Source organism: Pseudophryne corroboree, chromosome 6 (genome assembly GCF_028390025.1).
Source record: "Pseudophryne corroboree isolate aPseCor3 chromosome 6, aPseCor3.hap2, whole genome shotgun sequence".
Lineage (NCBI taxonomy): Eukaryota > Metazoa > Chordata > Amphibia > Anura > Myobatrachidae > Pseudophryne > Pseudophryne corroboree.
Window position 1 is genome coordinate 272,840,539 of NC_086449.1, and position 25,516 is coordinate 272,866,054.

The 25,516-nt window shown below is 45.5% G+C and overlaps 1 protein-coding gene across 6 annotated transcripts in view; it reads left to right on the top strand.

The window, feature by feature from the left end:
* Window positions 1–25,516, top strand: part of CEP152 (centrosomal protein 152) — a 260,473-nt gene that overhangs the window by 126,593 nt on the left and 108,364 nt on the right. For 5 of the 6 annotated variants that reach the window (XM_063926048.1, XM_063926043.1, XM_063926045.1 and 2 more), the window contains 5 exons: window positions 4,983–5,113; window positions 8,276–8,404; window positions 8,481–8,616; window positions 8,697–8,885; window positions 9,526–9,795. In XM_063926048.1, coding sequence (XP_063782118.1) covers window positions 4,983–5,113; window positions 8,276–8,404; window positions 8,481–8,616; window positions 8,697–8,885; window positions 9,526–9,795 — 855 coding nt within the window. The remainder of the gene's footprint in view (window positions 1–4,982; window positions 5,114–8,275; window positions 8,405–8,480; window positions 8,617–8,696; window positions 8,886–9,525; window positions 9,796–25,516) is intronic. The other variant, XM_063926046.1, reaches the window with a different exon arrangement.

The following is a 25,516-nucleotide window of genomic DNA, read 5'->3' on the forward strand; positions in this document are numbered from 1 at the left end:
TATGGCGGCACGGGGGTACGGAGACGGACGGCTTCTAAACGGGGCGGAATGCGTCTCCAGACACAGTACACAACTGCGTCTCAGTACACTGTACACAGTACCCAAACTGGCAAACACAGCCTTAAAACGGTTCTGCTCCATTTTAAGCACTGAGAGGATTCAGCATCTCACCAGCGCCATTTTCCCTCTGCGGTGGACACAGACGCTGACTGACAGGGACGCGCAGCTACTCAGTTGTGACTCCAAATTACCTCAGCGGTACCAGGGGGTCATAGCAGGGGTGTTGCGACTATTAGTGTACCAAGTCCCCTATCAGGGTACTTGGTCTGTGACACGGCTAAGCTTGGCATTAGCGGTAAGGGAGCGGTGGGGGCTGGCTCCAAACAACTGTGACTCCCTGAAGGGCTCTTTGTGGGTTACTTGTGCTTAACCTTTTTCGTGTGTGTGTGTGTGTGTGTGTGTGTGTGTGTGTGTGTGTGTGTGTGTGTATCTGTGCATTCGCCTTCTGGGGAAAATGGTGGCCTCTTACGAGGCACTTCAATACGGAAGGTTTCACGCAAGACCCTTCCAGCTCGATCTGTTGGACAAATGTTCCGGATCGCGTCTTCACATGCACTAGATGATCCGTCTGCAGCCACCACAGAAGGGAGATCCTGACCTTTGGTGACAGTCTTCTCACCTCGTCGCAGGACTGAGGTTCGGAATTCAGAACTGGATTCTGTTAACCACAGATGCAAGCCTCAGAGGTTGGGGAGCGGTCACTCGGGGGGTGCAGTTTCAGGGAAGATGGTCAAGTCAGGAAGTTATCCTTCCAATCAACATTTGGAACTCAGGGCCATATACAACGCCCTTCTACTGGCCTCACATCTTCTTCAAGATCGGGCAATTTAGGTTTAGTCGGACAATGTGACGGCAGTAACGTACATAAACCGACAGGGCGGAACGAAAAGCAGAGCAGCGATGTCAGAGGTGTCAAGAATTCTCCTCTGGGCAGAAAGAAACGCTGTGGTGTTGTCAGCGGTCTTCATTCCAGGAGTAGACAACTGGGAAGCAGACTTTCTCGGCAGACACGACCTGCACCCGGGGGAGTGGGGCCTTCACCCGGAAGTGTTCAGGTGCTTGAAAAGTCGATGGGGATAGCCACAGATCGACGTGATTGATTCTCGTCTCAACAAGAAGCTCAGGCGGTATTGTTCCAGGTCGAGAGACCCACAGGCAGTGGCGATAGACGCCCTGACAACTCCATGGGTCTATCAGATGGTGTACGTGTTTCCTCCACTTCCTCTGATCCCAAGAATTCTAAAACGAAAAAAAGAGAAAAGGTTCAAGCAATACTCATTGCTCCGGACTGGCCAAGAAGGGCTTGGTACGCGGACCTTCTGGAGATGCTCCTCGAAGATCTGTGGCTTTTACCTCTTTGCGAGGATCTTCTGCAACAGGGCCTGTTCGTCTATCAGGACTTACCGCGGCTATGTTAGATGGCATGGAAGTTGAACAGCTGATTCTAGCCAGGAGAGGGATCCCTAACATGGTTATCCCGACTATGATCCAAGCCAGGAAGGTGGTAACGTCTAAGCATTACCATCGTATTTGGAAGAAATGCGTCTTGGTGTAAGAGCAGAAATTATTCTGCGGTGGAATTTCATATGGGATGTTTCTTGCTTTTTCTGCAGGCAGGCGTGGATGTGGGCCTGCTTCTGGGCTCCATATAAGTCCAGATTTCATTCTTGTCCATTTTCTTTCAGAAACAAGTGGCTTCTCTCCCTGAGGTCTAGACGTTCTTGTAAGGTGTTCTGCACATCTAACCTCCCTTTGTGCCTCCCACGGCACCTTGGGATCTCAATTTGGTGCTGCAGTTACTCCAATCGGACTGGTTTGAACCGTTACAGAAGGTAGACGTAAAGTATCTTACGTGTAAGATCGTCACACTGTTGGCCTTGGCTTCAGTGAGATGTGTCTAAGCTGGGGGCGATGTCTCACAAAAGTCCCTCTTTAATTTTCCATGAGGACAGAGCTGAACTCCAGAACTTATCAGCATTTTCTTCCTAAACTGGTGTCCGCGTTTCACATCAACCAACCTATTGTGGTGTCGGTTGTCACCGACACCTCGGCTACTTCAAAGCCCTCACAACATCCAAAGACTGTGAAGGTTTATGTGAAAAGAACAGAAAGACTAACTCGCTGTTTGTTCTTTATGATCCCAATAAGATTGGGTGTCCTGCTTCAAAGCAGACAATTGCATGCTGGATCAGACTTGCTACCCAGCATGCTTATTCTACGGCAAGTTTGCAGTGTCCAAATTCTATACAGTCCCACTCTACAAGGTTGGTGGGTTCTTCCTGGGCGGCTGCCCGGGGTGTCTCGGCTTTACAGCTCTGCCGAGCAGCTACTTGGTCAGGTTCGAACACGTTTGCAAAGTTCTACAAGTTCGATACTTTGGCCTCTGAGGACCTAATTGCTCTAGTAAAATGCCAGGTGATAATTTTAGTCTTTTGACATTGTATGGCAAAAAAAGAATATTTGAAAGCTGAAATCGCAAAACCAGCCTTTTGGAACAATTAGAAATTTGTGTGCCATGGAGGTGTTTGTAATGTTGACAATGTGAAGTAAGTAGTAATGGCTATCTGAACCCTACAAATCAATGTTCATATATCTCCTTTTTCTTTGAAAGTAACAATTTATATGTATGAGATATATAATGACAAACGTTCAATAGTCTTTGGGCAGTGTCCTCTTATAATAGCTCTAATGAGATGCCTTGACTTATAGACCAGTCCATTATGGGTTCTAAAAATAAACCCTCATACTAATAAAGCACCCAATTAAAACATTACATTGCACACCATAGAGCAGAGTGATGCTTACACAATGTTATTTTAGGTTAACCATACTTACCAAGCTCCTGTTTCACCCCACGTCCGGGGTGCAAGCTCTCTCAATGGTTTGCCCTCAGCGATGGGCCATACAGCACCCTTACCCTATGGGTTTAGTCTCCTTATGAGACGTCATCAGAAGTATAGCTTAAACAGTTGTGCCAATGCAGCAAATAAAAGATAATTGATGTATCGGAACAATATCCATCCAAATCAAATCTGTCTATGGTGCATAAGCTGTGAATAACTGTGAATAAATAAAAAAAATATATATAAATGTATGTATGTGTATATGTGTGTGTGTGTATGTGTGTATATATATATATATATATATATATATATATAAAATGTGTGTGTGTGTGTGTGTGTATATATATATATATATATATATATATAAAATGTGTATGTGTGTGTGTGTGTGTGTGTATGTATATATATATATATATATATATATGTGTGTGTGTGTGTGTGTATACAGAACCGAAAATCCGGCACTCCACGGGGTCACGACAGCTCAGCTTTACCGGGTGCCCTCCACGACGGATGTCCTGCACGGACGTGTCCAAGTCACAGCCATACACAAGGCGGCACTCCGGTCAATGAAAAGTCAGTCACACAAGCTTGTATGCAACGTTTCAGCGCTTTTATTAGCGCATTTGTCAAGCAGTATACATAATAAACACCAAGTACTCACCACCATATATACCCGACACCAACACCATGCCTCGCGTCTGTTCCCGGCTTCCGGCCACTGTAGCCACCTCCCAGGAAATGACGTATCGGCCCGATCACCATGGTAACCATCACCAAATAACATACACCGTTCGTGACAACTGACAAATCTATATACAATAAACAGCAAGGCTGTCATCACAAAGTTACCATGTGTCTCAGAACGAATATCATTCAATAATAATATATAGCATAAATAAGCATAAAAATAGCATAACATCAGAATGTAATTCATAATCATCAAACATCTCTAGCAGCATGACTGTTAAAACAGATGAAAGTACTACGGCTACTACCTCTAACCACTTAATAACATATCTTACAAGTAACATTGCATACCCAAGGATTCATTAAGCCCATTAGGAGATAAGGTGTTTAATTTGATAATCCACCTTGTTACAATTGGAGTCAAGGTGGATTATCAAATTAAACACCTTATCTCCTAATGGGCTTAATGAATCCTTGGGTATGCAATGTTACTTGTAAGATATGTATTTAAATGGTTAGAGGTAGTAGCCGTAGTACTTTCATCTGTTTAACCTTGATTATAAGAACTGGAGACCATACTTTAGTTTGCAAAAACGCCGGCATACAGTTGTCGGCATTCCCAACGGACTATAATCAAGAGTATTTCCTAGACGGCCTTTAAGGAATCATGCTTAATTAGTTTTAAGATTTCTATATCCAAAAAGAATTACCACTCTGGCTAGGAGCCTGAATATAGGAATTCCATCTACTAAATCCTGATAAAGGAGACTGTACTAATTCCCATTTGAGGTTACGTTTTGCCATATAAACCCATCGAGAGTGAATTAGCCTTTTTTCCTATATGCGTTACCCCTGATGAAGTCGATAAGACGAAACGCGTTGGGTTTGTCAGTCAGAAAATCGCACCCTAGTTTGTGAAGATACTCCCTTCGAGCTCGCACCTTGAAAAAGGTGAGGGAGTATCTAGAATCCATCTTACAAACATGTTGGTTGTGGCTGTGTTTTATTGATATAATTTTATATTGTGTATAAAAATCATATGTTATTAAAATAACCTTTTATTAATTGGCCTGTTGGCCTCTTGTTTGGGTGACTTTTTGGTGAGGGGTGTCTGTTACAGGTCCCCAGATCTAAACATCCTCCAGTCCACATTTTCTGATGAAATAAACGCTGGAAGAATTGTGTAATTACATTACATCGCTAGCGCACTTGGGAATCTGTGTTTTTATATATATATATATATATATATATATATATATATATATATAATATTTTTTTTTTTTTTTTTTTTTATAATGTGTGTGTGTGATTTATTTACTTTTACATTCTCAATCCTTTCATTTGCTTTTTCATAACTTTGGTTTATTTTTATTCTCTTATATTTGATAGAAGCATTTATTGTGTATTAAAGAACTTGCTACAAATGAGGAGAAATTGAAGGCCGCAAACCAGCAACTTTGCAGTGAAATGAGAAAAATGCTGGAAGACTTCGATAACGATAAGAAGGAATCTATAGAGAGGTGACAAAGTGTATTTAAAAAAAAAAATGATTTATTGTATAAAATAGTACAGATCTCTATTTTACTTCTATATTTAACAAACAGAAGAGCCAGAAACAAATTGTAATACTTTAACTAAACATATAACAGGCAAATAACATTACATTGTCGCATTGCAACTGGCTTGACTGAAATACTAAACAAAAAAATAAATAAAATGTATACATGTAATATACACATACATGAGGGTAAGTAAACAATAATCCGTACTCTGGCTGTATTTTATTTTTGTAATTGTAGAGAGAATTATTTTATTTTTTTTCTATCTATCAATCTACAGTATAGAAAAAAAATTACAGAAACTGAATACAGGTTGAGTATTCCTTTAGAAAAAAAATTACAGAAACTGAATACAGGTTGAGTATTCCTTTATCCAAAATGCTTGGGACCAGAAGTATTTTGGAATAATTGCACACCATAATGAGATATCATGGTGATGGGACCCAAGTCTAAGCACAGAATATATTTGTTTCATATACACCTTAAGGTAATATTAGCCAATATTTTTTATAACTTTGTGCATTAAACAAAGTGTGTGTACATTCACACAATTCATTTATGTTTCATATACACCTTATACACACAGCCTGAAGGTCATTTAATACAGTATTTGTAATAACTTGTGTATTAAACAAAGTTTGTGTACATTGATCCATCAGAAAACAAAGGTTTCACTATCTCAGTCTAACTCAAAAAACTCTGTATTTCGGAATATTTCGTATTTCAGAATATTCGGATATGGGATACTCAAATTGTAATGACATTGTACAGGTTGTTTTATTTCAAAAAATGTGTAAACTAAGCTGCACATCTGCAATTTATTTTGAAAGTATATTCAGAATGTTAAACAATATACAGTACGCATGGCCACCCCTGATGATTGGATGGCCCGATTTGCTCTGATTTGACATGGCCCTACCCCCCACTTTGCAAATCTGGCAATCATGTATGAAGCATGTTATATTTTTTTTTGTTTTTACTGTTGTAAATGAATTTCTATAATATGACCACTGTCAAAACATTCAGTACCGCTCGCACCCGCCACTCCAGCAAGCACACTACCTCCGGCACCCTCCACATTCTCCCCCCCCTTAATGTACAAAGTGCATACTCCATCCGTGGACTGCACGCACCTGCACCTCCCCCAACAGCAGTACCTCTGCACCCCCTCCACCACCTGCTAAACCCCCTCTCCACCACCCACACCTACCTCACACACATCACCTCCCAATCCCCGTCCTCATCCGCATCCCACCCACAGCCAATCCTCCACCACCCACCCTATTAAACACCACAATGTCGTACGAGGTTTAAGGTGGCGTAGCCCCTTACGACAATGTGAAGAGTGCCCATAGGGCACGATGAATCACCTAGTTAAGCAATATAAAATGTAAAACTAGAGCTACAGTAGAAGTACTGGGAAAATAAGTGATACAAGGGGGAGGGGGTTCCGAATTACCAGAGCTAATTGTTCAGCCAAAAAAAAATGGCTATTACGATTTTTACCTCTATGTCCATTATCGGATGTCCAATATTAGTCCTTCTTTTTTTTTTTTTTTTTTTTTTTTTATTCCGGGCCAAAAAATGACCAGTTTTCAGGCGAAACATATGGTATCTGGGATAAGTTCCTGGGCCAATGGTGTTCTGAGGGCTGGTTATCGGGGATTTTGTTTTGTGTGCCTCATGATCCCCGATAACTGGGGATAGCCCCTGGCAAGTCAATTTGCCACAGTAAATTGCTGCGGCTAATTGGATACTGCCCAAGAATCTTTAGTAGTTCTTTATAATCCCATAAATAGACAACTGAGACATGCATTTAACACTGATGATATTTTAATCAAATTTAGTAAAAAAAAAAATAGAAGGAAATTTAGGGTTGCTTTAAACACATTAATACTGTATATAATGTAATATAACTTTTTAATTTCTTTGTCACAAAAAATACATATGCCTCCGCTAAGCGTTTTGGGCAAAGAAATTTTTAACATATTTCCCCTCTCTCTCTCTCTCTCTCTCTCTCTCTCTCTCTCTCTCTCTCTCTCTCTCTCTCTCTCTCTCTCTCTCTCTCTCTCTCTCTCTCTCTCTCTCTCTCTTCTAGACTGCCAATCCATTTTATTTAAGCTCCCACGGGAGTAGAGGGCTTACACTATTCTGCAGCATTGAATTTGTGGTTTAATTTATTTATTTTCAACTTCAGTTTCCCCTCTGCACAGCAGTGAACGAGCTGCTGATGTACAGTGACTAGCTGTATCTTACTGGGTGTGGGGCGTGCGCAACAAACCCATTGCGCGACTTGGTGCTGCGCTTGCCACAGGTTCTGTTTCCACTCTGAGTGTCGTGGACACCCACGAGTGAGAATAGTCCCTGTTGGACGGCATGCCGACCGTCGGGTTAGTGCGGGATGTAGGTGGAGGGATTGTGAGACCGCCGGTCACCTAACTACATCCCGTATTACTAGGAACAAGCCGAGGATGTGCCGTTTGGTTTTTCCTGCTGCCATTCCCAGCTGTCAGAGGAATTGCTTCTAGATGGCGAAATGTGCATCCTATCACCTCAATTAAGAAAAACAGGATAGTGAGCTGGTTGGAGCGAAATGTTAGTCTTCATGGGCTGCATAGCATAGAAACAGGGGAGCAGTGTTCCTCAACAGGAGAACCCTAATCCCTAGAGCATTTTCTTTTGAGGAAATATGGGTCACACAGATGTTGACATTTTAAGGCAATTTTTTGAACCACAAAGTGAAACACACCCATAACCAGATATCCAAAGGCATTTTTAGGTAGATCCTGTGGGGGTTATTTTGATATGTTCCAAGAGTTTGAAACCGGGATGATTATGGTTAGTCACTAAATTAAAATCGTCAGGGTTGTCCAATTTCATAAAGTACCCAAACTCCCCTCTATACCATGAGAATTCAGTGAACTCCCCCATCCCTGAATTTATTCAGATAAAAAAATGAGCCCACAAAATTCTATTTTGGTTTTTATTTTCATATTTTAAATATTACTGTAATGGTCCTTGTAAATAAAAATGAGTTTCTTTCAGAGCCATCTGTTGTGTTTTACAGTCATGTGAAATGTGTCTGTTCATTAAATGGTGAATAATCACTCCTGGTCATTCCAGGTGTGAGCGCACTTATGAACAGCATCATGATGACATTAGGAAACATTTAATAAAGGAGTTAAGTGAGAATTGTGAAGCAGAAAAGGAACAGTTGTGCCAGGCTTATGAGAAGAAAGTTGCCCAGTTACAGTAAGTGTTTTTGTGTGACTGTGCCATGCTTAGTTTATTTTCCATACAGATGCCAACTATTATGACAATATTGCAGATGCCAGATGAATGAAATGACTAATGAGATGACTACAGTGCAAGAGTGCTATATAGCAGTGTGTAAAGAGAAGGATACTCTGGAAGATAATGTCAGAGACAGCGTGAGAAAAGAATTCCAACTAAATGAAGAGAAGGTAAATGCGCTTAAATAGTACTTGTATGAATAATTTCCTGGTCCCCAAAAGTAATCTTTACTATTCACTTACATTTTTAGTTGAGAGAGAACTTACTGCAAGACAATGATAAGTCTTCACAAGCTCTAAAAATGCAGCTAGATGGCATACACCAGTCATCTATGTCTGAGGCAAAAGCTCTGTGGCAGAGAGAAAAGGAGGAGATGACAAAACAATTTGAACTTCAGTTGGCATTGGCAAAAGACTGCTGGACAAACGAACATCAACAGGTTTTTGATTATTCGATCACTTTAAGCATTTTGCTTTCCATTGTGTATGCATTAGCACCTTACCAAATAACTTAATCCATACTAAATGGATAGTAGGAACCTTTACATTCCATTAACTGCCCGAGATCGGATATCTGGAATCCTCTAATTAGGAGATGGTACAACCTGACCTCTTTCTGTACTACTGACAGACTTTTGTGGAACAGCTGATTGGATAACTGTGGCAGCATTCTAATAAACTGGACTATGCGCAGGTTTGTCAGCAGAGGTGAAATTCTAGTAGCCGTAGCAGGAGACTGGGTGGCACAGAGCCCGTGCATCTCCTGGATGACTCAGCAATTTGATATCTGACAAGCTGTAAAATTTAGTTGGAGTCCAGAAAATCAGATTTCTAGCATTTTGTGTGGCTGAGCTTATTTTAGCTAGGTAAAGTGAACATGTCCTCAAACACAAAAATCAAATAGTTATTTGTCCATTAAGGTTTTTACTGGCGTTTATGTAGTATATGCTTGTTATAAGACTTATTTTTTTACAGCGTAGAACTGTGTGTGTGTGTGTGTGTGTGTGTGTGTGTGTGTGTGTATATATATATATATATATATTATATTATATTATATTTTTTTTTTTATTTTTCACCTAGAAAACAGAAATAAAAATTCAAGATCTAGAGAAGGAGTGGAGGCATAAACTAGATACAGCGTTAAGAGGTAACAAAGTAAAACCAGTGCAGTGTTTAGAAGACCATGCTATTCAGACAGAACCAACTTTATTTGCGCAAACTGCATTGGAAAAAGAGCGGCTGGATGAATTAAAAGTTGAATTACAGAATGCTGAGCAAGATAAGAAGAAAGCAGTGCGTGAGGCTCGAATGCAACTTGAAATACAACACAGGCAAGATTTTTCTAATCAGGTACTAAAAAACAAAATGCTTCCTCTGAATTTTAATGGTTTGCTTATGTTACCTATACACACAGTCATTTGTTAGTCCAGTTTGTCTGTTTTAGACAAGAGAGGACTAAAATTGCTGCATTTGTGGGGATAACTTTGAGTACTGTGCATTATGTGGCCAGATTTAACCTTGACGTTGCTCATTTTCGGGGTTATGTAAGGAGAGGTATTAAGTTACAGATAATGCTATAACCAGCTATTTCTCTTACGTCCTAGTGGATGCTGGGGTCCACATTAGTACCGTGGGATATAGACGGGTCCCTTGGGAGCCATGGGCACTTTAAGAGTTTAATAGTGTGGGCTGGCTCCACCCTCTCTGCCCTTCCTACCAGACCCAGTTTAGATAATGTGCCCGGTGGAGCCAGTCACAGCTAGGGGAGTTCCTAGGAGTTCTTTTCGTTTTTTTATTAAGAGTTAGGCACAGGGAGGCTACTGGTAAAAGCCTCCCTGCTTCGTGGGACTTAGGAGGGGAGTAGGATCCAACCCTCTGAGGTTAATGGCCCCCATCTCCGCTGACAGGACACTGAGCTCCTGAGGGTGTCGATCGCAACCCCCCGAGGCTCCCGCAGCACTGCCGCCACCCCCTAACAGAGCCAGGTGAGTTGGACGCCGGCGCCCTGACAAGCGGGGAGCCGGTGAGAATGGCGGCGTCAGGGTGGGAGCGCAGCGCTGCGCTCTGGAGGGCTCAGAGGTACTGTGGTGGGGCGCCCTGTGCCAGCGTAATACCCTACAGACTGGTCATCTAAGCTATCAGGGACTCTGTACTGCTGCTAGCATGCGATACCTCAGGCCAGTATAATCCCTTACAAGTGCAGGAAGACGCTCCATTTTAGGGGGTGGAGCTTCTCCTTAGAGTGGATCCAGCACTCACCAGCTCCATTTTCTCCCTGCAGATCACAGATCAGAGACGCTGACATTTTCCTGTGTGTGTGTATGAAATATCTCACATTGCCATGTCTAGGGACTCTGTGTCTTGTGCTGCAGAGTATGTATCTTCTCCAGAAGAGTCTATTCCTTGTACTCAGGAATGCAATATACTGTCTCAGCCTTCTGAATCCGAACCCCAGTGGGTGGCTTCTATTACGGGAATGATATCCCAGATTTCTCTAACGTCCTAGTGGATGCTGGGGACTCCGTAAGGACCATGGGGATTAGCGGCTCCGCAGGAGACTGGGCACAACTATAAAGAAAGCTTTAGACTACTGGTGTGCACTGGCTCCTCCCACTAAGACCCTCCTCCAGACTTCAGTTAGATTCTTGTGCCTGGCTGAGCTGGATGCACACTAGGGGCTCTCCTGAGCTCCTAGAAAGAAAGTATATTTAGGTTTTTTATTTTACAGTGAGATCTGCTGGCAACAGACTCACTGCAGCGAGGGACTAAGGGGAGAAGAAGCGAACCTACCTAACAGGTGGTAGTTTGGGCTTCTTAGGCTACTGGACACCATTAGCTCCAGAGGGATCGACCGCAGGACCCGACCTTGGTGTTCGTTCCCGGAGCCGCGCCGCCGTCCCCCTTACAGAGCCAGAAGCAACGAAGAGGTCCGGAAAATCGGCGGCAGAAGACTTCGGTCTTCACCAAGGTAGCGCACAGCACTGCAGCTGTGCGCCATTGCTCCTCATGTACACCTCACACTCCGGTCAATATGAGGGCAATATGACACCTTGGCTGGCAAATCTACATCATATATAGTCCTAGAGGCTATATAGATGTAAAATTACCCCTGCCAGTATTCCAGAAAAAGCGGGAGAAAGTCCGCCGAAAAAGGGGCGGGGCTATCTCCCTCAGCACACTGGCGCCATTTTTCCCTCACAGTTCCGCTGGAAGGAAGCTCCCTGGCTCTCCCCTGCAGTCTGAACACTACAGAAGGGTAAAAAAGAGAGGGGGGGCACTAAATTTAGGCGCAGTATAGATATATATATATGATATATAAAAAAGCAGCTATAAGGGAAAACACTCATTTATAGTGGGATCCCTGTGTTATATAGCGCTCTGGTGTGTGCTGGCATACTCTCTCTCTGGGGGTCCTGTCCTCTGTCAGAGCATTCCCTGTGTGTTTGCGGTGTGTCGGTACGGCTGTGTCGACATGTTTGATGAGGAGGCTTATGTGGAGGCGGAGCAAATGCCTGTAAACGTGATGTCACCCCCTGCGGGGTTGACACCTGAGTGGATGGTGCTGTGGAAGGAATTACGCGACAGTGTCGACTCCTTGCATAAAAGGTTTGACGACATACCTAATGTGGGACAGCCGGCTTCTCAGCCTGTGCCTGCCCAGGCGTCTCAAAAGTCATCAGGGGCTCTAAAACGCCCGCTACCTCAGATGACAGACACAGATGTCGACACGGATACTGACTCCAGTGTCGACGACGATGAGACTAATGTAACTTCCAGTAGGGCCACACGTTACATGATTGAGGCAATGAAAAATGTGTTGCACATTTCTGATGATACCCCCGGTACCACAAAAAAGGGTATTATGTTTGGAGAGAAAAAACTACCAGTAGCTTTTCCTCCATCTGAAGAGTTAAATGAAGTGTGTGAAGAAGCGTGGGCTTCCCCTGATAAAAAGCTGGTAATTTCTAAGAGGTTACTAATGGCGTACCCTTTCCCGCCAGAGGATAGGTCACGCTGGGAAACATCCCCTAGGGTGGATAAAGCGCTCACACGCTTGTCAAAGAAGGTGGCACTACCGTCTCCGGATACGGCTGCCCTGAAGGAATCTGCTGATAGAAAGCAGGAGGCTATCCTGAAATCTATATATACACACACAGGTGTTATACTGAGACCGGCTATTGCTTCAGCCTGGATGTGCAGTGCTGCTGCTGCGTGGTCAGATTCCCTGTCAGAAAATATAGATACCCTAGACAGGGACACTATATTGCTAAACGTAGAGCATATAAAAGACGCACTTTTATACATGAGGGATGCACAGAGGGATATTTGCCGGCTGGCATCCAAAATTAGTGCAATGTCCATTTCTGCCAGGAGAGGGTTATGGACTCGGCAGTGGACAGGAGATGCAGATTCCAAACGACACATGGAAGTTCTGCCTTATAAAGGTGAGGAGTTGTTCGGGGATGGTCTCACGGACCTCGTTTCCACAGCAACAGCTGGGAAGTCTACATTTTTACCCCATGTTCCCTCACAACCAAAGAAAGCACCGTATTATCAGGTACAGTCCTTTCGGCCCAATAGGGGCAAGCGGGTTAAAGGCGCGTCCTTTCTGCCCAGAGGCAGAGGTATCGGAAAGAAGCTGCAGCATACAGCCAGTTCCCAGGAGCAAAAGTCCTTCCCCGCTTCCTCTAAGTCCACAGCATAACGCTGGGGCTTCACAGGCGGAGCCAGGTACGGTGGGGGCCCGTCTCAAATATTTCAGCAATCAGTGGGCTCGCTCACGGGTGGATCCCTGGATCCTTCAAGTAGTATCTCAGGGGTACAAGCTGGAATTCGAGACGTCTCCCCCCCGCCGTTTCCTCAAATCTGCCTTGCCAACCACTCCCTCAGGCAGGGAGGCAGTGTTACAGGCAATTCACAAGCTGTATTCACAACAAGTGATAGTAAAGGTGCCCCTACTTCAACAAGGAAGGGGTTACTATTCCACAATGTTTGTGGTACCGAAACCGGACGGTTCGGTGAGACCCATTTTAAATTTGAAATCCTTGAACACATATATAAAAAAATTCAAGTTCAAGATGGAATCGCTCAGGGCGGTTATTGCAAGCCTGGACGAGGGGGATTACATGGTATCACTGGACATCAAGGATGCTTACCTGCATGTCCCCATTTACCATCCTCACCAGGAGTACCTCAGATTTGTGGTACAGGATTGTCATTACCAATTCCAGACGTTGCCGTTCGGTCTATCCACGGCTCCGAGGGTCTTTACCAAGGTAATGGCCGAAATGATGATACTCCTTCGAAAGAAGGGAGTTTTAATTATCCCGTACTTGGACGATCTCCTGATAAAGGCGAGGTCCAGAGAGCAGTTGTTGGTCGGGGTAGCACTATCTCGGGAAGTGCTACAACAGCACGGATGGATTCTAAACATTCCAAAGTCACAGCTGGTCCCTACGACACGTCTACTGTTCCTGGGGATGGTTCTGGACACAGAACAGAGAAAAGTGTTTCTCCCGGAAGAGAAGGCCAAGGAGCTGTCATCTCTAGTCAGAGGCCTCCTAAAACCAAAACAGGTGTCGGTGCATCACTGCACGCGGATCCTGGGAAAAATGGTAGCTTCCTACGAAGCGATTCCATTCGGCAGGTTTCATGCAAGAACCTTTCAGTGGGACCTGTTAGACAAGTGGTCCGGATCGCATCTTCAGATGCATCGTCTGATAACCCTGTCTCCGAGGACAAGGGTGTCTCTGCTGTGGTGGCTGCAGAGTGCTCATCTTCAAGAGGGCCGCAGATTCGGCATACAGGACTGGGTCCTGGTGACCACGGATGCCAGCCTTCGAGGCTGGGGAGCAGTCACACAGGGAAGAAACTTCCAAGGACTATGGTCAAGTCAGGAGACTTCCCTGCACATAAATATTCTGGAACTGAGGGCCATTTACAATGCCCTAAGTCAGGCAAAACCCCTGCTTCAAAACCAGCCGGTACTGATCCAGTCAGACAACATCACTGCGGTCGCCCATGTAAATCGACAGGGCGGCACGAGAAGCAGGACGACGATGGCAGAAGCCACAAGGATTCTCCGATGGGCGGAAAATCACGTGTTAGCACTGTCAGCAGTGTTCATTCCGGGAGTGGACAACTGGGAAGCAGACTTCCTCAGCAGGCACGACCTCCACCCGGGAGAGTGGGGACTTCATCCGGAAGTCTTCCAACTGATTGTAAACCGTTGGGAAAGACCACAGGTGGACATGATGGCGTCCCGCCTAAACAAAAAGCTAGAAAAATATTGCGCCAGGTCGAGAGACCCGCAGGCGATAGCTGTGGACGCTCTAGTGACACCGTGGGTGTACCGATCGGTTTATGTGTTCCCTCCTCTTCCTCTCATACCAAAGGTACTGAGGATAATAAGGAGAAGAGGAGTAAGAACTATACTCATTGTTCCGGATTGGACAAGAAGAGCTTGGTACCCGGAACTTCAAGAAATGACGTCAGAGGACCCATGGCCTCTACCGCTCAGACAAGACCTGCTGCAGCAGGGGCCCTGTCTGTTCCAAGACTTACCGCGGCTGCGTTTGACGGCATGGCGGTTGAACACCGGATCCTGAAGGAAAAGGGCATTCCGGAGGAAGTCATTCCTACGCTGATTAAAGCTAGGAAAGAAGTAACCGCAAACCATTATCACCGCATATGGCGAAAATATGTTGCGTGGTGTGAGGCCAGGAAGTCTCCAACGGAGGAATTTCAGCTGGGTCGTTTCCTGCACTTCCTACAGTCAGGGGTGACTATGGGCCTTAAATTGGGTTCCATTAAGGTCCAGATTTCGGCTCTCTCGATTTTCTTCCAGAGAGAACTGGCTTCACTACCTGAAGTTCAGACTTTTGTTAAGGGAGTGCTGCATATTCAGCCCCCTTTTGTGCCTCCAGTGGCACCTTGGGATCTCAACGTGGTGTTGGATTTCCTAAAGTCACATTGGTTTGAGCCACTGAAAACCGTGGATTTGAAATATCTCGCGTGGAAAGTGGTCATGTTGTTGGCCTTGGCTTCGGCCAGGCGTGTATCAGAATTGGCGGCTTTGTCATGTAAAAGCCCTTATCTGATTTTCCATATGGATAGGGCAGAATTGAGGACTCGTCCCCAGTTTCTCCCCAAAGTGGTATCAGCTTTTCATCTGAACCAACCTATCGTGGTGCCTGCGGCTACAAATGACTTGGAGGCTTCCAAGTTGTTGGACGTAGTCAGGGCCCTGAAAATCTATGTTTCCAAGACAGCTGGAGTCGGAAAGACTGACTCGCTCTTTATCCTGTATGCGCCCAACAAGTTGGGTGCACCTGCTTCAAAGCAGACTATTGCTCGCTGGATCTGTAGTACGATTCAGCTTGCACATTCTGCGGCTGGACTGCCGCATCCTAAATCAGTAAAAGCCCATTCCACGAGGAAGGTGGGCTCTTCTTGGGCGGCTGCCCGAGGGGTCTCGGCTCTTCAACTTTGCCGAGCAGCTACTTGGTCGGGGTCAAACACGTTTGCTAAATTCTACAAGTTTGACACCCTGGCTGAGGAGGACCTAGAGTTTGCCCATTCGGTGCTGCAGAGTCATCCGCACTCTCCCGCCCGTTTGGGAGCTTTGGTATAATCCCCATGGTCCTTACGGAGTCCCCAGCATCCACTAGGACGTTAGAGAAAATAAGAATTTACTCACCGGTAATTCTATTTCTCGTAGTCCGTAGTGGATGCTGGGCGCCCATCCCAAGTGCGGATTGTCTGCAATACTTGTATATAGTTATTGCTTAACTAAAGTGTTATTGTTGAGCCATCTGTTGAGAGGCTCAGTTGTTATCATACTGTTAACTGGGTATTGTATCACGAGTTATACGGTGTGATTGGTGTGGCTGGTATGAGTCTTACCCGGGATTCAAAATCCTTCCTTATTGTGTCAGCTCTTCCGGGCACAGTATCCTAACTGAAGTCTGGAGGAGGGTCTTAGTGGGAGGAGCCAGTGCACACCAGTAGTCTAAAGCTTTCTTTATAGTTGTGCCCAGTCTCCTGCGGAGCCGCTAATCCCCATGGTCCTTACGGAGTCCCCAGCATCCACTACGGACTACGAGAACTAGAATTACCGGTGAGTAAATTCTTATTTTCTTCTGGTATAGCTCATAATGAGATTGAAACACAGGTTTTGAAAAAATCTGTACAGGTTTTGTCATATTCTGGTCCCAATTCTTCCTCAAAATCCCCTGGTATATGCCCAAAAAAGCATGCTCTTGCCCAGATAATGCAAGTAGACACGGATGCCGGCTCTGATACGGGAGACGGTGATGGGGATATATTGGGGGGGTAGGCATCCCTTGCTAAGGGGGTGCAATTCATGATTGAGGCCATTCGGGATGTTTTACACATTGCTGACAAGGTACTTGAACAGGTAGAGGAGGCTTACTTTACAGACAATAAGAAAGCCTCCCTTACTTACCCTAAGGAACTAAACGCATTATTTGAAAAATCCTGGGAAAACCCGGAGAAAAAATTCCAGATCCCAAAGAGAGTTCTTATTGCTTTTCCTTTCCCTGAAGAGGATAGGAAAAAGTGGGCAAACCCCCCTATTGTAGACGTTTCTGTATCTAGATTGTTTAAAAAGGTGATTTTACCTGTCCCTGGATCTACCGCTTTGAAAGAGCCGGCAGACCGCAAGATCGAGACTACGCTCAAATCTATATACACGGCTACAGGCGTGGCACTAAGTGCATGGATTTGTAAAGCCATAGTAAAGTGATCAGGCACGTTACTAGAGGAATTGGATACTATGGATAGAAGTGACATTGAAATGTTTTTACGTCACATACAGGATTCTGCAGGTTTTATGGTGGAGTCCATGAAGGACCTTGGTCATCTGAATGCACGGACATCTTCCATGCCTGTCTGCGCCAATGGTCTGCGGATGCGGAATCCAAGAAGAGCATGGAGAACCTACCCTTCACAGGTCCGGCTCTGTTTGGGGAAGCGTTGGATGCGTGGATTTCCACGGCAACTGCGGGTAAGTCAACCTTTCTTCCCTCAGCCACTCCGCCGACGAGGAAATCTTATCCTACGTCTACTATGCAGTCCTTTCGGACCGCAAAGGTTAAAAAGTCCAAACCCCCTTCCACTTTCTTAAGAGGTGGTCGGGGAAAATCCAGAAAACCTGCACCATCAGGTTCGCAGGAACAGAAGCCTGGTTCTGTTTCCTCAAAATCCTCAGCATGACGGTGGACCTCCCAGCCTGGAGATCGGGCAGGTGGGAGCACGTCTAAGAAATTTTAGTCAGGTCTGGGCGTCATCAGGCCTGGTCCCCTGGGTACAAGATATTGTGTCCCAGGGGTACAGGCTGGAGTTTCAAGAACTCCCACCTCACAGATTTTCAAATCCGGCTTACCGGCTTTGCTGACAGAAAGGGCTATCCTACAGGAAGCCATTCAAAAATTGGAAGAGGCAAATATCATTGTCTTAGTTCCACCTCAACTGGAAAACCAGGATTACCACTCAAACCTCTTTGTGGTACCAAAACCGGACGGTTCGGTCAGACTGATATTGAACCTGAAATCTTTCAAACCCCTATTTGAGGGAATTCAAGTTCAAAAGGGAGTCTCTGAGAGCGGTGATCTCAGGTCTGGAGGAGGGGGAATTTATGGTATCCCTGGATATCAAGGATGCGTACCTCCACATTCCGATTTGGCCACCTCACCAGGCTTATCTCAGATTTGCGCTGTCGGACTGTCACTTTCAGTTCCAGGCACTGCCATTTGGCCTATCCATGGCACCGGGGGTGTTCACCAAGGTAATGGTAGAGATGATGCTACTCCTACGCAAGCAGGGAGTGAACATAATTCCGTATCTGGACAATCTGCTGATAAAAGCATCTTCCAGGGAGAAGTTGTTGCAGAACATTGCTCTCACAACTCAATTACTCCAGGATCACGGGTGGATCCTGAATCTTCCAAAGTCACATTTGGAGCTGACAAGGAGATTGTCTTTCCTAGGGATGATCCTCGACACGGAAGTGCAGCGGGTGTTTCTACTGGTGGAAAAAGCGTTGGTGATTCAATCAATGGTCCGGGATGTCTTGAAGCCTGCCCGGGTATCGGTTCATCAGTGTATTCGCCTTCTGGGGAAGATGGTTACCTCCTACGAGGCTCTACAGTACGGAAGAGTTCATGCACGGTCCTTCCAACTGGATCTCCTAGACAAGTGGTCGGGATCTCACCTACACATGCACCAGAGGATACGTCTGTCGCCGAAAGCCAGGATTTCACTCCTATGGTGGCTACAAATGCCTCACCTTCTGGAGGGCTGCAGGTTCGGGATTTAGAACTGTATCCTTCTAACCACGGATGCAAGTTCCAGAGGTTGGGGCGCGGTCACCCAAGGGGAAAACTTCCAAGGAAGGTGGTCAAGTCTGGAATCCATCCTTCCGATAAACATTCTGGAACTAAGAGCCGTGTACATCGGCTTTCGGCAGGTGGCACATCTTCTACAAGATCAGGCCATTCAGGTGCAGTCGGACAATGTAACGATGGTGGCCTACATAAACCAACAAGGCGGAACAAAGAGCAGAGCTGCAATATCACCCCGAGGTGATCGCAGAGGTGACAAGTCTTTGGGGCATACCTCAAATCGACATGATGGCCTTTCGCCTCAACAAGATGCTTTGCAGGTACTGTTCCAGGTCGAGAGACCCACAGGCAGTGGCGGTGGTCGCACTGGTGGCTCTGTGGTTCTTTCAGTCGGTGTATGTGTTCTCTCCTCTTCCACTCATCCCAGAGATTCTCAATCTTATAAAAAGAACAAGGGTTCAGGCGATTCTCATTGCTTCGGACTGTCCAAGACGAGCTTGGTACGCGGATCTTCTGGAGTTACTGCTGGAAGATCCGAGGCCTCTTCCTCTTCGAGAGGACCTTCTGCAACAGGGGCCGTTCGCTTATCAAGACTTTCCACGGCTACATTTGATGGCATGGAGGTTGAACGCCAGATCTTAGCTCGGAAAGGCATTCCGAACAGAGTTATTCCTACCCTGAGCCAGACTAGGAAAGGAGTAACTGCTAAACATTTCCATCGCATTTGGAAAGAGTATGTGTCTTGGTGTGAATCCAAGAAGTTTCCTACGGTGGAGTTTCAACTTGGGCGGTTTCTTCTCTCTTCCTGCAAGCAGGTGTGGATGTGGGCCTCCGTTTGGGCTTCATAAATGTCCAGATTTCGGCCTTGTCCATTTTCTTCCAGAAACAATTGGCTTCCCTCCCTGAGGTTCAGACTTTCTTGAAAGGGGTCCTGCACATCCAGCCTCCCTTTGTGCCTCCTACGGCACCTTGGGATCTTAACGTGGTGTTGCAGTTCCTACAATCGGATTGGTTCGAGCCTTTACAGGAGGTTGAGGTCAAGTTTCTCACTCGGAAGGCGGTAACAATGTTGGCGTTAGCATTTGCTAGACATGTGTCTGAATTGGGGGCTTTGTCCTGTAAAAGCCCCTACTTAATTTTCCATGAAGATAGAGCTGAGCTCAGGACGGATCAGCAGTTTCTTCCGAAGGTTGTGTCGGCTTTTCATATCAACCAACCTATTGTGGTGCCAGTGGCTACTGACTCCTCAATTGCCTCAAAGTCCTTGGATGTTGTGAGGGCTTTGAAGCTTTATGTGAAGAGAACTTCTCCTCACAGAAAGTCGGACTGTCTGTTTGTCCTTTATGATCCCAACGAGATTGGGTGTCCTGCTTCTAAGCAGACGATTTCTCGCTGGATCAGGTTCACTATCCAGCATGCTTATTCTACAGCAGGATTGCTGTGTCCAAAATCTGTTAAAGCCCACTCTACTTGTAAGGTGGGTTCTTCCTGGGCGGCTACCCAGGGTGTCTTGGCTTTACAACCTTGCCGAGCGGCTATTTGGTCAGGGTTGAACAAGTTCGATACTTTGGCCTCTGAGGACTTTCAGTTTGGTCAATCAGTTCTGCAGGGGCTTATGCACTCTCCCTCCCGTACTGGGAGCTTTGGTACATCCCCATGGTACTAATGTGGACCTCAGCATCCTCTAGGATGTAAGAGAAAATAGTATTTTAATTACCTACCGGTAAATCCTTTTCTCGTAGTCCGTAGAGGATACTGGGCGCCCGTGAAGTTGCAGTGAGACAAAAGATTATAGAGATTTGAAGTAAAACTTTTTAAAAACACATAGCTATTTTCTTAGGATCCTAACTTAAGTGTCCACCAGGAGTCCTTATAGATCCTGTTACTGGAGTGCTTTGTTCAGAGCTTAGCTGCAAGTAGAGCATCAGCTTTATTCCTATGATCCTAAAACTTGTGCTATATCCAGCAGAGCGATTTTTGCAAGTTTTCGCATGTAGGCATTTATTAAGCTTGCCTGGTTGAGTAAGAAAAATTCCTGTATAGTTCTACCAATATCGGAGACCAACTGTGACTTCCAATGAGGGGATTATTACAGAGCCTTGAACGCATCTAGCACCACAGAGACCGCTGCATGATCTGACAATGATACAAGGAAGATCCCTGCATCCCACAAACCCCTGCACTGCCATCCCATTTGACAGAAACAGGTCAATGTGAGAATGAACGTTATTAGTGCATTCCTAAGGATTGAAAACCCTCCATGTGTCAAAAAGAGTACAATAAATAATAACCTCAGCTCGGAGTACATTCAGGTTGACAGAAATATGAGAGTATTAGTCCCATTTCGAGTAGAGGACTACATTAAATACGGCACTAATGATCTGGCCATGTGTGACCTCATGAAGGTGTGAGAAAAAATAGATCACAGACTGCATACTGTCCACATTGGGAGGATACGCAGATGCTATCCTGAGGAATAAGTGAATATGTTTAACAATGACAATATTATACCGGCCCAGGGGGTCAGATATAGAATCCACTACTTGAAGGGGAGCTTGGTTATGTATTATAATGGCTGTTCCCTTCTGGTGGAGCAAACTGGCCGCAGAGTTTATACTTGCTAGCTGCCTTTTAAGAAACTGAACAACAAAAGTACGTTTCATTCTTTCTGTTATGAGGCTGAAGAATTGGTGCCACGGATCAGGCAGAAGCATCCCAAAGCTTTGATCTGTTTTGCTTCAGATACCTGGGTGAGAAGGATTTAGATTCTGATTTTATAATTGTTCCACTGAAGTTCCCTCCCAGATACTTTTTCACCACTGACCTTCTTAAGAAACAAAGTGATTAGCTTTGCAGGAAGCCATTCAGTCATTAATCCATGCAATTCTGGTCATTCCAGGACCCGAAAAACAGAAGTGGTTGCGATTTTTAATAATCTTTTCTTGGTCCAAAAACCAGAGCCTTTTGACCCATTTTGAATCTAAAATTCCTAACCGCTCTGCTTTCAGTGGTCCCGTTCAAGATGGGTGTCTCTTGAGATCTACCATAAACTGCACGTAGCAGAATTAGTTTGTGGACATCAAGATTATGTACTTATATGTCCCAGTCTGATGGTCAACAATACCGTCTGAAATTCACTTTTCAGACTCGCCACTTCCAGTTTCTCTTTCCTCAATCAGTGGGGCAATATTTGACCATGGGGGATAGTGAAGGTTGAGGATCTAGCCACTTCATAGGTAAATTTGTTTTCTCTCCCATCCACTAGGGGACACTGGAGGCTGAAGACACTGGGGTGATAGATGGTTGGCGGTCAGGAGCTGGCACGTCAATATTTATTGTAAGGATGTGCAAACTACTCACCCTCTATCCCCCATCAGCCTCATATTTTTATTTTTTATGTGCCGAGGGAGACGGACGTATTCTTCTGGAGCTCCAGAAAACAGAAAAGAGCACCTCAGGCAGGCCCTTCGCCACCTACTGAAAGGTGGGGTCCGGGTTCTCAGGCAGCCTGCACTTGTCAGAGGACTGTAGGGGCTTTTACATAAAAGCACCTGTCAGTGTCCGCCGCTGCCCGCCGCGCTCCTGGGGTCTCCTCAGACAGGTAAGCAGTGCGGATACCGCTGCCAGCAGGGCGCCCTCCTCCCCTATCTCTCCCTTAATGTAGCGCAGCTTAGGAGTGAGCTGCGCAGTATGCGGGAGAACGGGAGTCATTTGATATGCCGGCTGTCGGGATCCCGGCGCTCACCATACAGACGCAGAAATCCCGACAGCCGGTATACCGACAACTTTTCTCCCTCTTGGGGTGGTCACGACACCCCTGGAGGGAGAGTAAATAGCGTGGCACGCAGCGAGCCCGCAAGGGGCTCTTCTGCGCTCACCCCACTTCCTGCATGACGGTGGTTGGGATCCCGGCGCTGGTGTGCTGGGCGCCGTGATCCCAAGTGCCAACATAACATACCACACCTGGGAGAACAGCAATCCGCTCGGCTGAGCCGGTGGTGGGGGGAATGAAGAAGGGATCTCCCGCTTCTCCAATTTCCACTACAGGCCGATTCAGATCTGGCAGCGCGATACAGCAGTAGATGTTCAGCCTCCTGCCGGTGAAAATAGGAGGAGAGGTTACAGCAGCTATGTTAGTGTCCTGCAAGGGAGGTTTACAGCCTCATGCGCTTAATAATAACATGGCGCCAAGCGGATCTCAGGCAGCGGGAATACAAGGGGCGGAGCTTGCTCAGCGCGGGCTTCCACACAACACTTACCTACTGCGCCGTGGGACCTCAATTTGGTTCTTCTATTTTTACAGTCCTCGGTTTTCGAACCGCTAGATGAAGTGGATCTTAAGCTCCTTACTTGGAAGACCGTTCTCCTTTTAGCCTTGGCCTCGGCTAGAAGGGTTTCGGATTTGAGTGACTTATCATGTAAGCTGCCTTATCTTTCATGATGATAGGGCGGAACTTCGGACACACTCGGGTTTTCTCCCAAAAGTGGTTTCCGCATTTCAAATGAATCAACCCATTGTGGTTACTGCATTGAAGGAGGATTCGGAGGAATCCTCGTCTTTGGATGTTGTCCGAGCACTTCGTATCTATGTGGCTCATACGGCGCCCTTGAGAAAATCAGATGCTTTGTTTGTTCTGTATGATGCAGGCAAGCGTGGTTGGCCTGCCTCAAAACAGATTTTGGCGAGATCGAATAAAAGCGTTATCAGACAGGCCTACTTGAACAAGGCTCAGAGGCCTCCGCCTGTTATTTTGGCACACTCCACTAGGTCAGTGGATTCGTCATGGGCTGTAAGCCGTGGTGCCTCTGTTGCACAGCTTTTTCACTTGGTCTACGGCTCATACTTTTGTTCGGTTTTACAAATTTGATACATTTGCCGCCTCCTCTTCTCGGTTTTGTCTGCTTGTTTTACAGATTCCTCCGTGCTCTCCCGCCCATAGGGACAGCTTTGGGACATCCCTAGTGTCTTCAGCCTTCAATGTCCCCCTAGTGGATGGGTGAGAAAATGTGATTTTGGTACTTACTTACTCTTAAGTCCCTTTCTTGGAAACCATAGGGGACACTGGAAGCCCACCCAGCACTGTTTCCTGCCTGCATTGTAATTCAGGTTCATGAGTCATTTGTTACTTGTTCGTCATTGTTACTTATTGTTCGTTCGTCTGTACCGCTCTGTTCCGTCTGCTCTTGGCTCAGTATTAAAACTGGGGCTGATGGGTGATAGAGGGGGAGTAGTCTGCACACTTTTACAATAAAAATTGTAAATAAATTTAAAATTTAAATTAAAAAAATTGTAAATAAAAAATTGTAAGTGCCAGCTCCAGACAGCCAACTGTCTATCGCCCCAATGACTTCAGCCTCCAGTGTCCACTATGGATTCAGAGAAAGGGATTTATCGGTAAGTAACAAAACCCCATTTTTTTCCTAGTATGTATGCTCCTCCCCTCTGACCTCTTCCTCTGTGTAAAATTAAGTGCTGATGGAGAAAGTCTACACTAGGTCAGCTAGTATACCCTCCCCTAGGGGCAGCTTTTCGTACATCCCTGTGGTCAAGAAGTGTCCCCCAGATGGAGGAAGGAGAAAATACGATTTTTGCTACTTAGCATTAAAGATAAAAATGGAGGTGATGCATTCCTACTTCAGCCTGTGATGGACCCACAGGAGGAGAGCAATTGGAGAAAAGAAGTACAGAGGAAGAAGGCCTACGTTACCACGAGCATGTCCAGAAAGAAGGCTCCTGGGTCTCTGGTGCATGAGCCTTGGCTAGGAAGCTTATGGTTTTGCTGGCAGGCCATTAAGTCAATGTGTGGATGGCCCCAGGACGGACCAGCATCTGTAATACATTGGGGTTCAAGGACCACTCACCCATGTGAACATCCTGCCTGCTAAGGAAGTGGTCACCTCAATTATAGACTCCCTTGAGGTAGACCGGCCTTAGGGCTCGTAGAAACCCTTCTGCCCAGCAGTGGATGTGATTGACTGACTTCCTTCATGTCTCTTGATACCGACCTAATGGTTGATGTATGTGACCCCAGACGCTTTGCCTGATTGAATTTTCACTGTCTTGTGCTGAAGGAAGGACCATGCCTGACAAAGTGCGCAGTAGACCACTCAAGCTTCCCAATACATATCCTGGAGCTTTGTCTCCCAAACTTGCCACTGGCCCTGAAAGGCGTGATTTCCGGTGACTGTGCCCCAGCCACCTAGGGTTGCCACCTAATGCATCATCGATTCCTGGAGATCCACCCCCCGACACCGAGCAATGTTCATGTAAATAAAATTATGTACCATATTTATAAAATAGTAAATATGATGAGTAAAAATATGAAAGTAGGGATGTGTCATCCTCAGTGTCCTTTGTACACTGAGACACTCACTCACACACACACACACACACACACACACACACACACACACACACACACACACACAATCCAAAGTTAACAGGAAACTAGTGAGATACAATGATCCGCCTATGTAACCATTCCCAGTCTGTAAAATAGTGTAAATAAGTGCCTTTACCTGTATTCGCAGCCTCCCTCTTGACTACTGAATGAATCAAAGACACTTGTAAGGGGTAATTACATAAAGTGAAAGGGATCATATTCTGGGGTTCTATGTAAGATAATCATGCATTGGAATCTGTGTACCATTATGTTATCATTTAATCTTTAGAATATATACAGAAAACTAAAATAACTGGTGCGCTT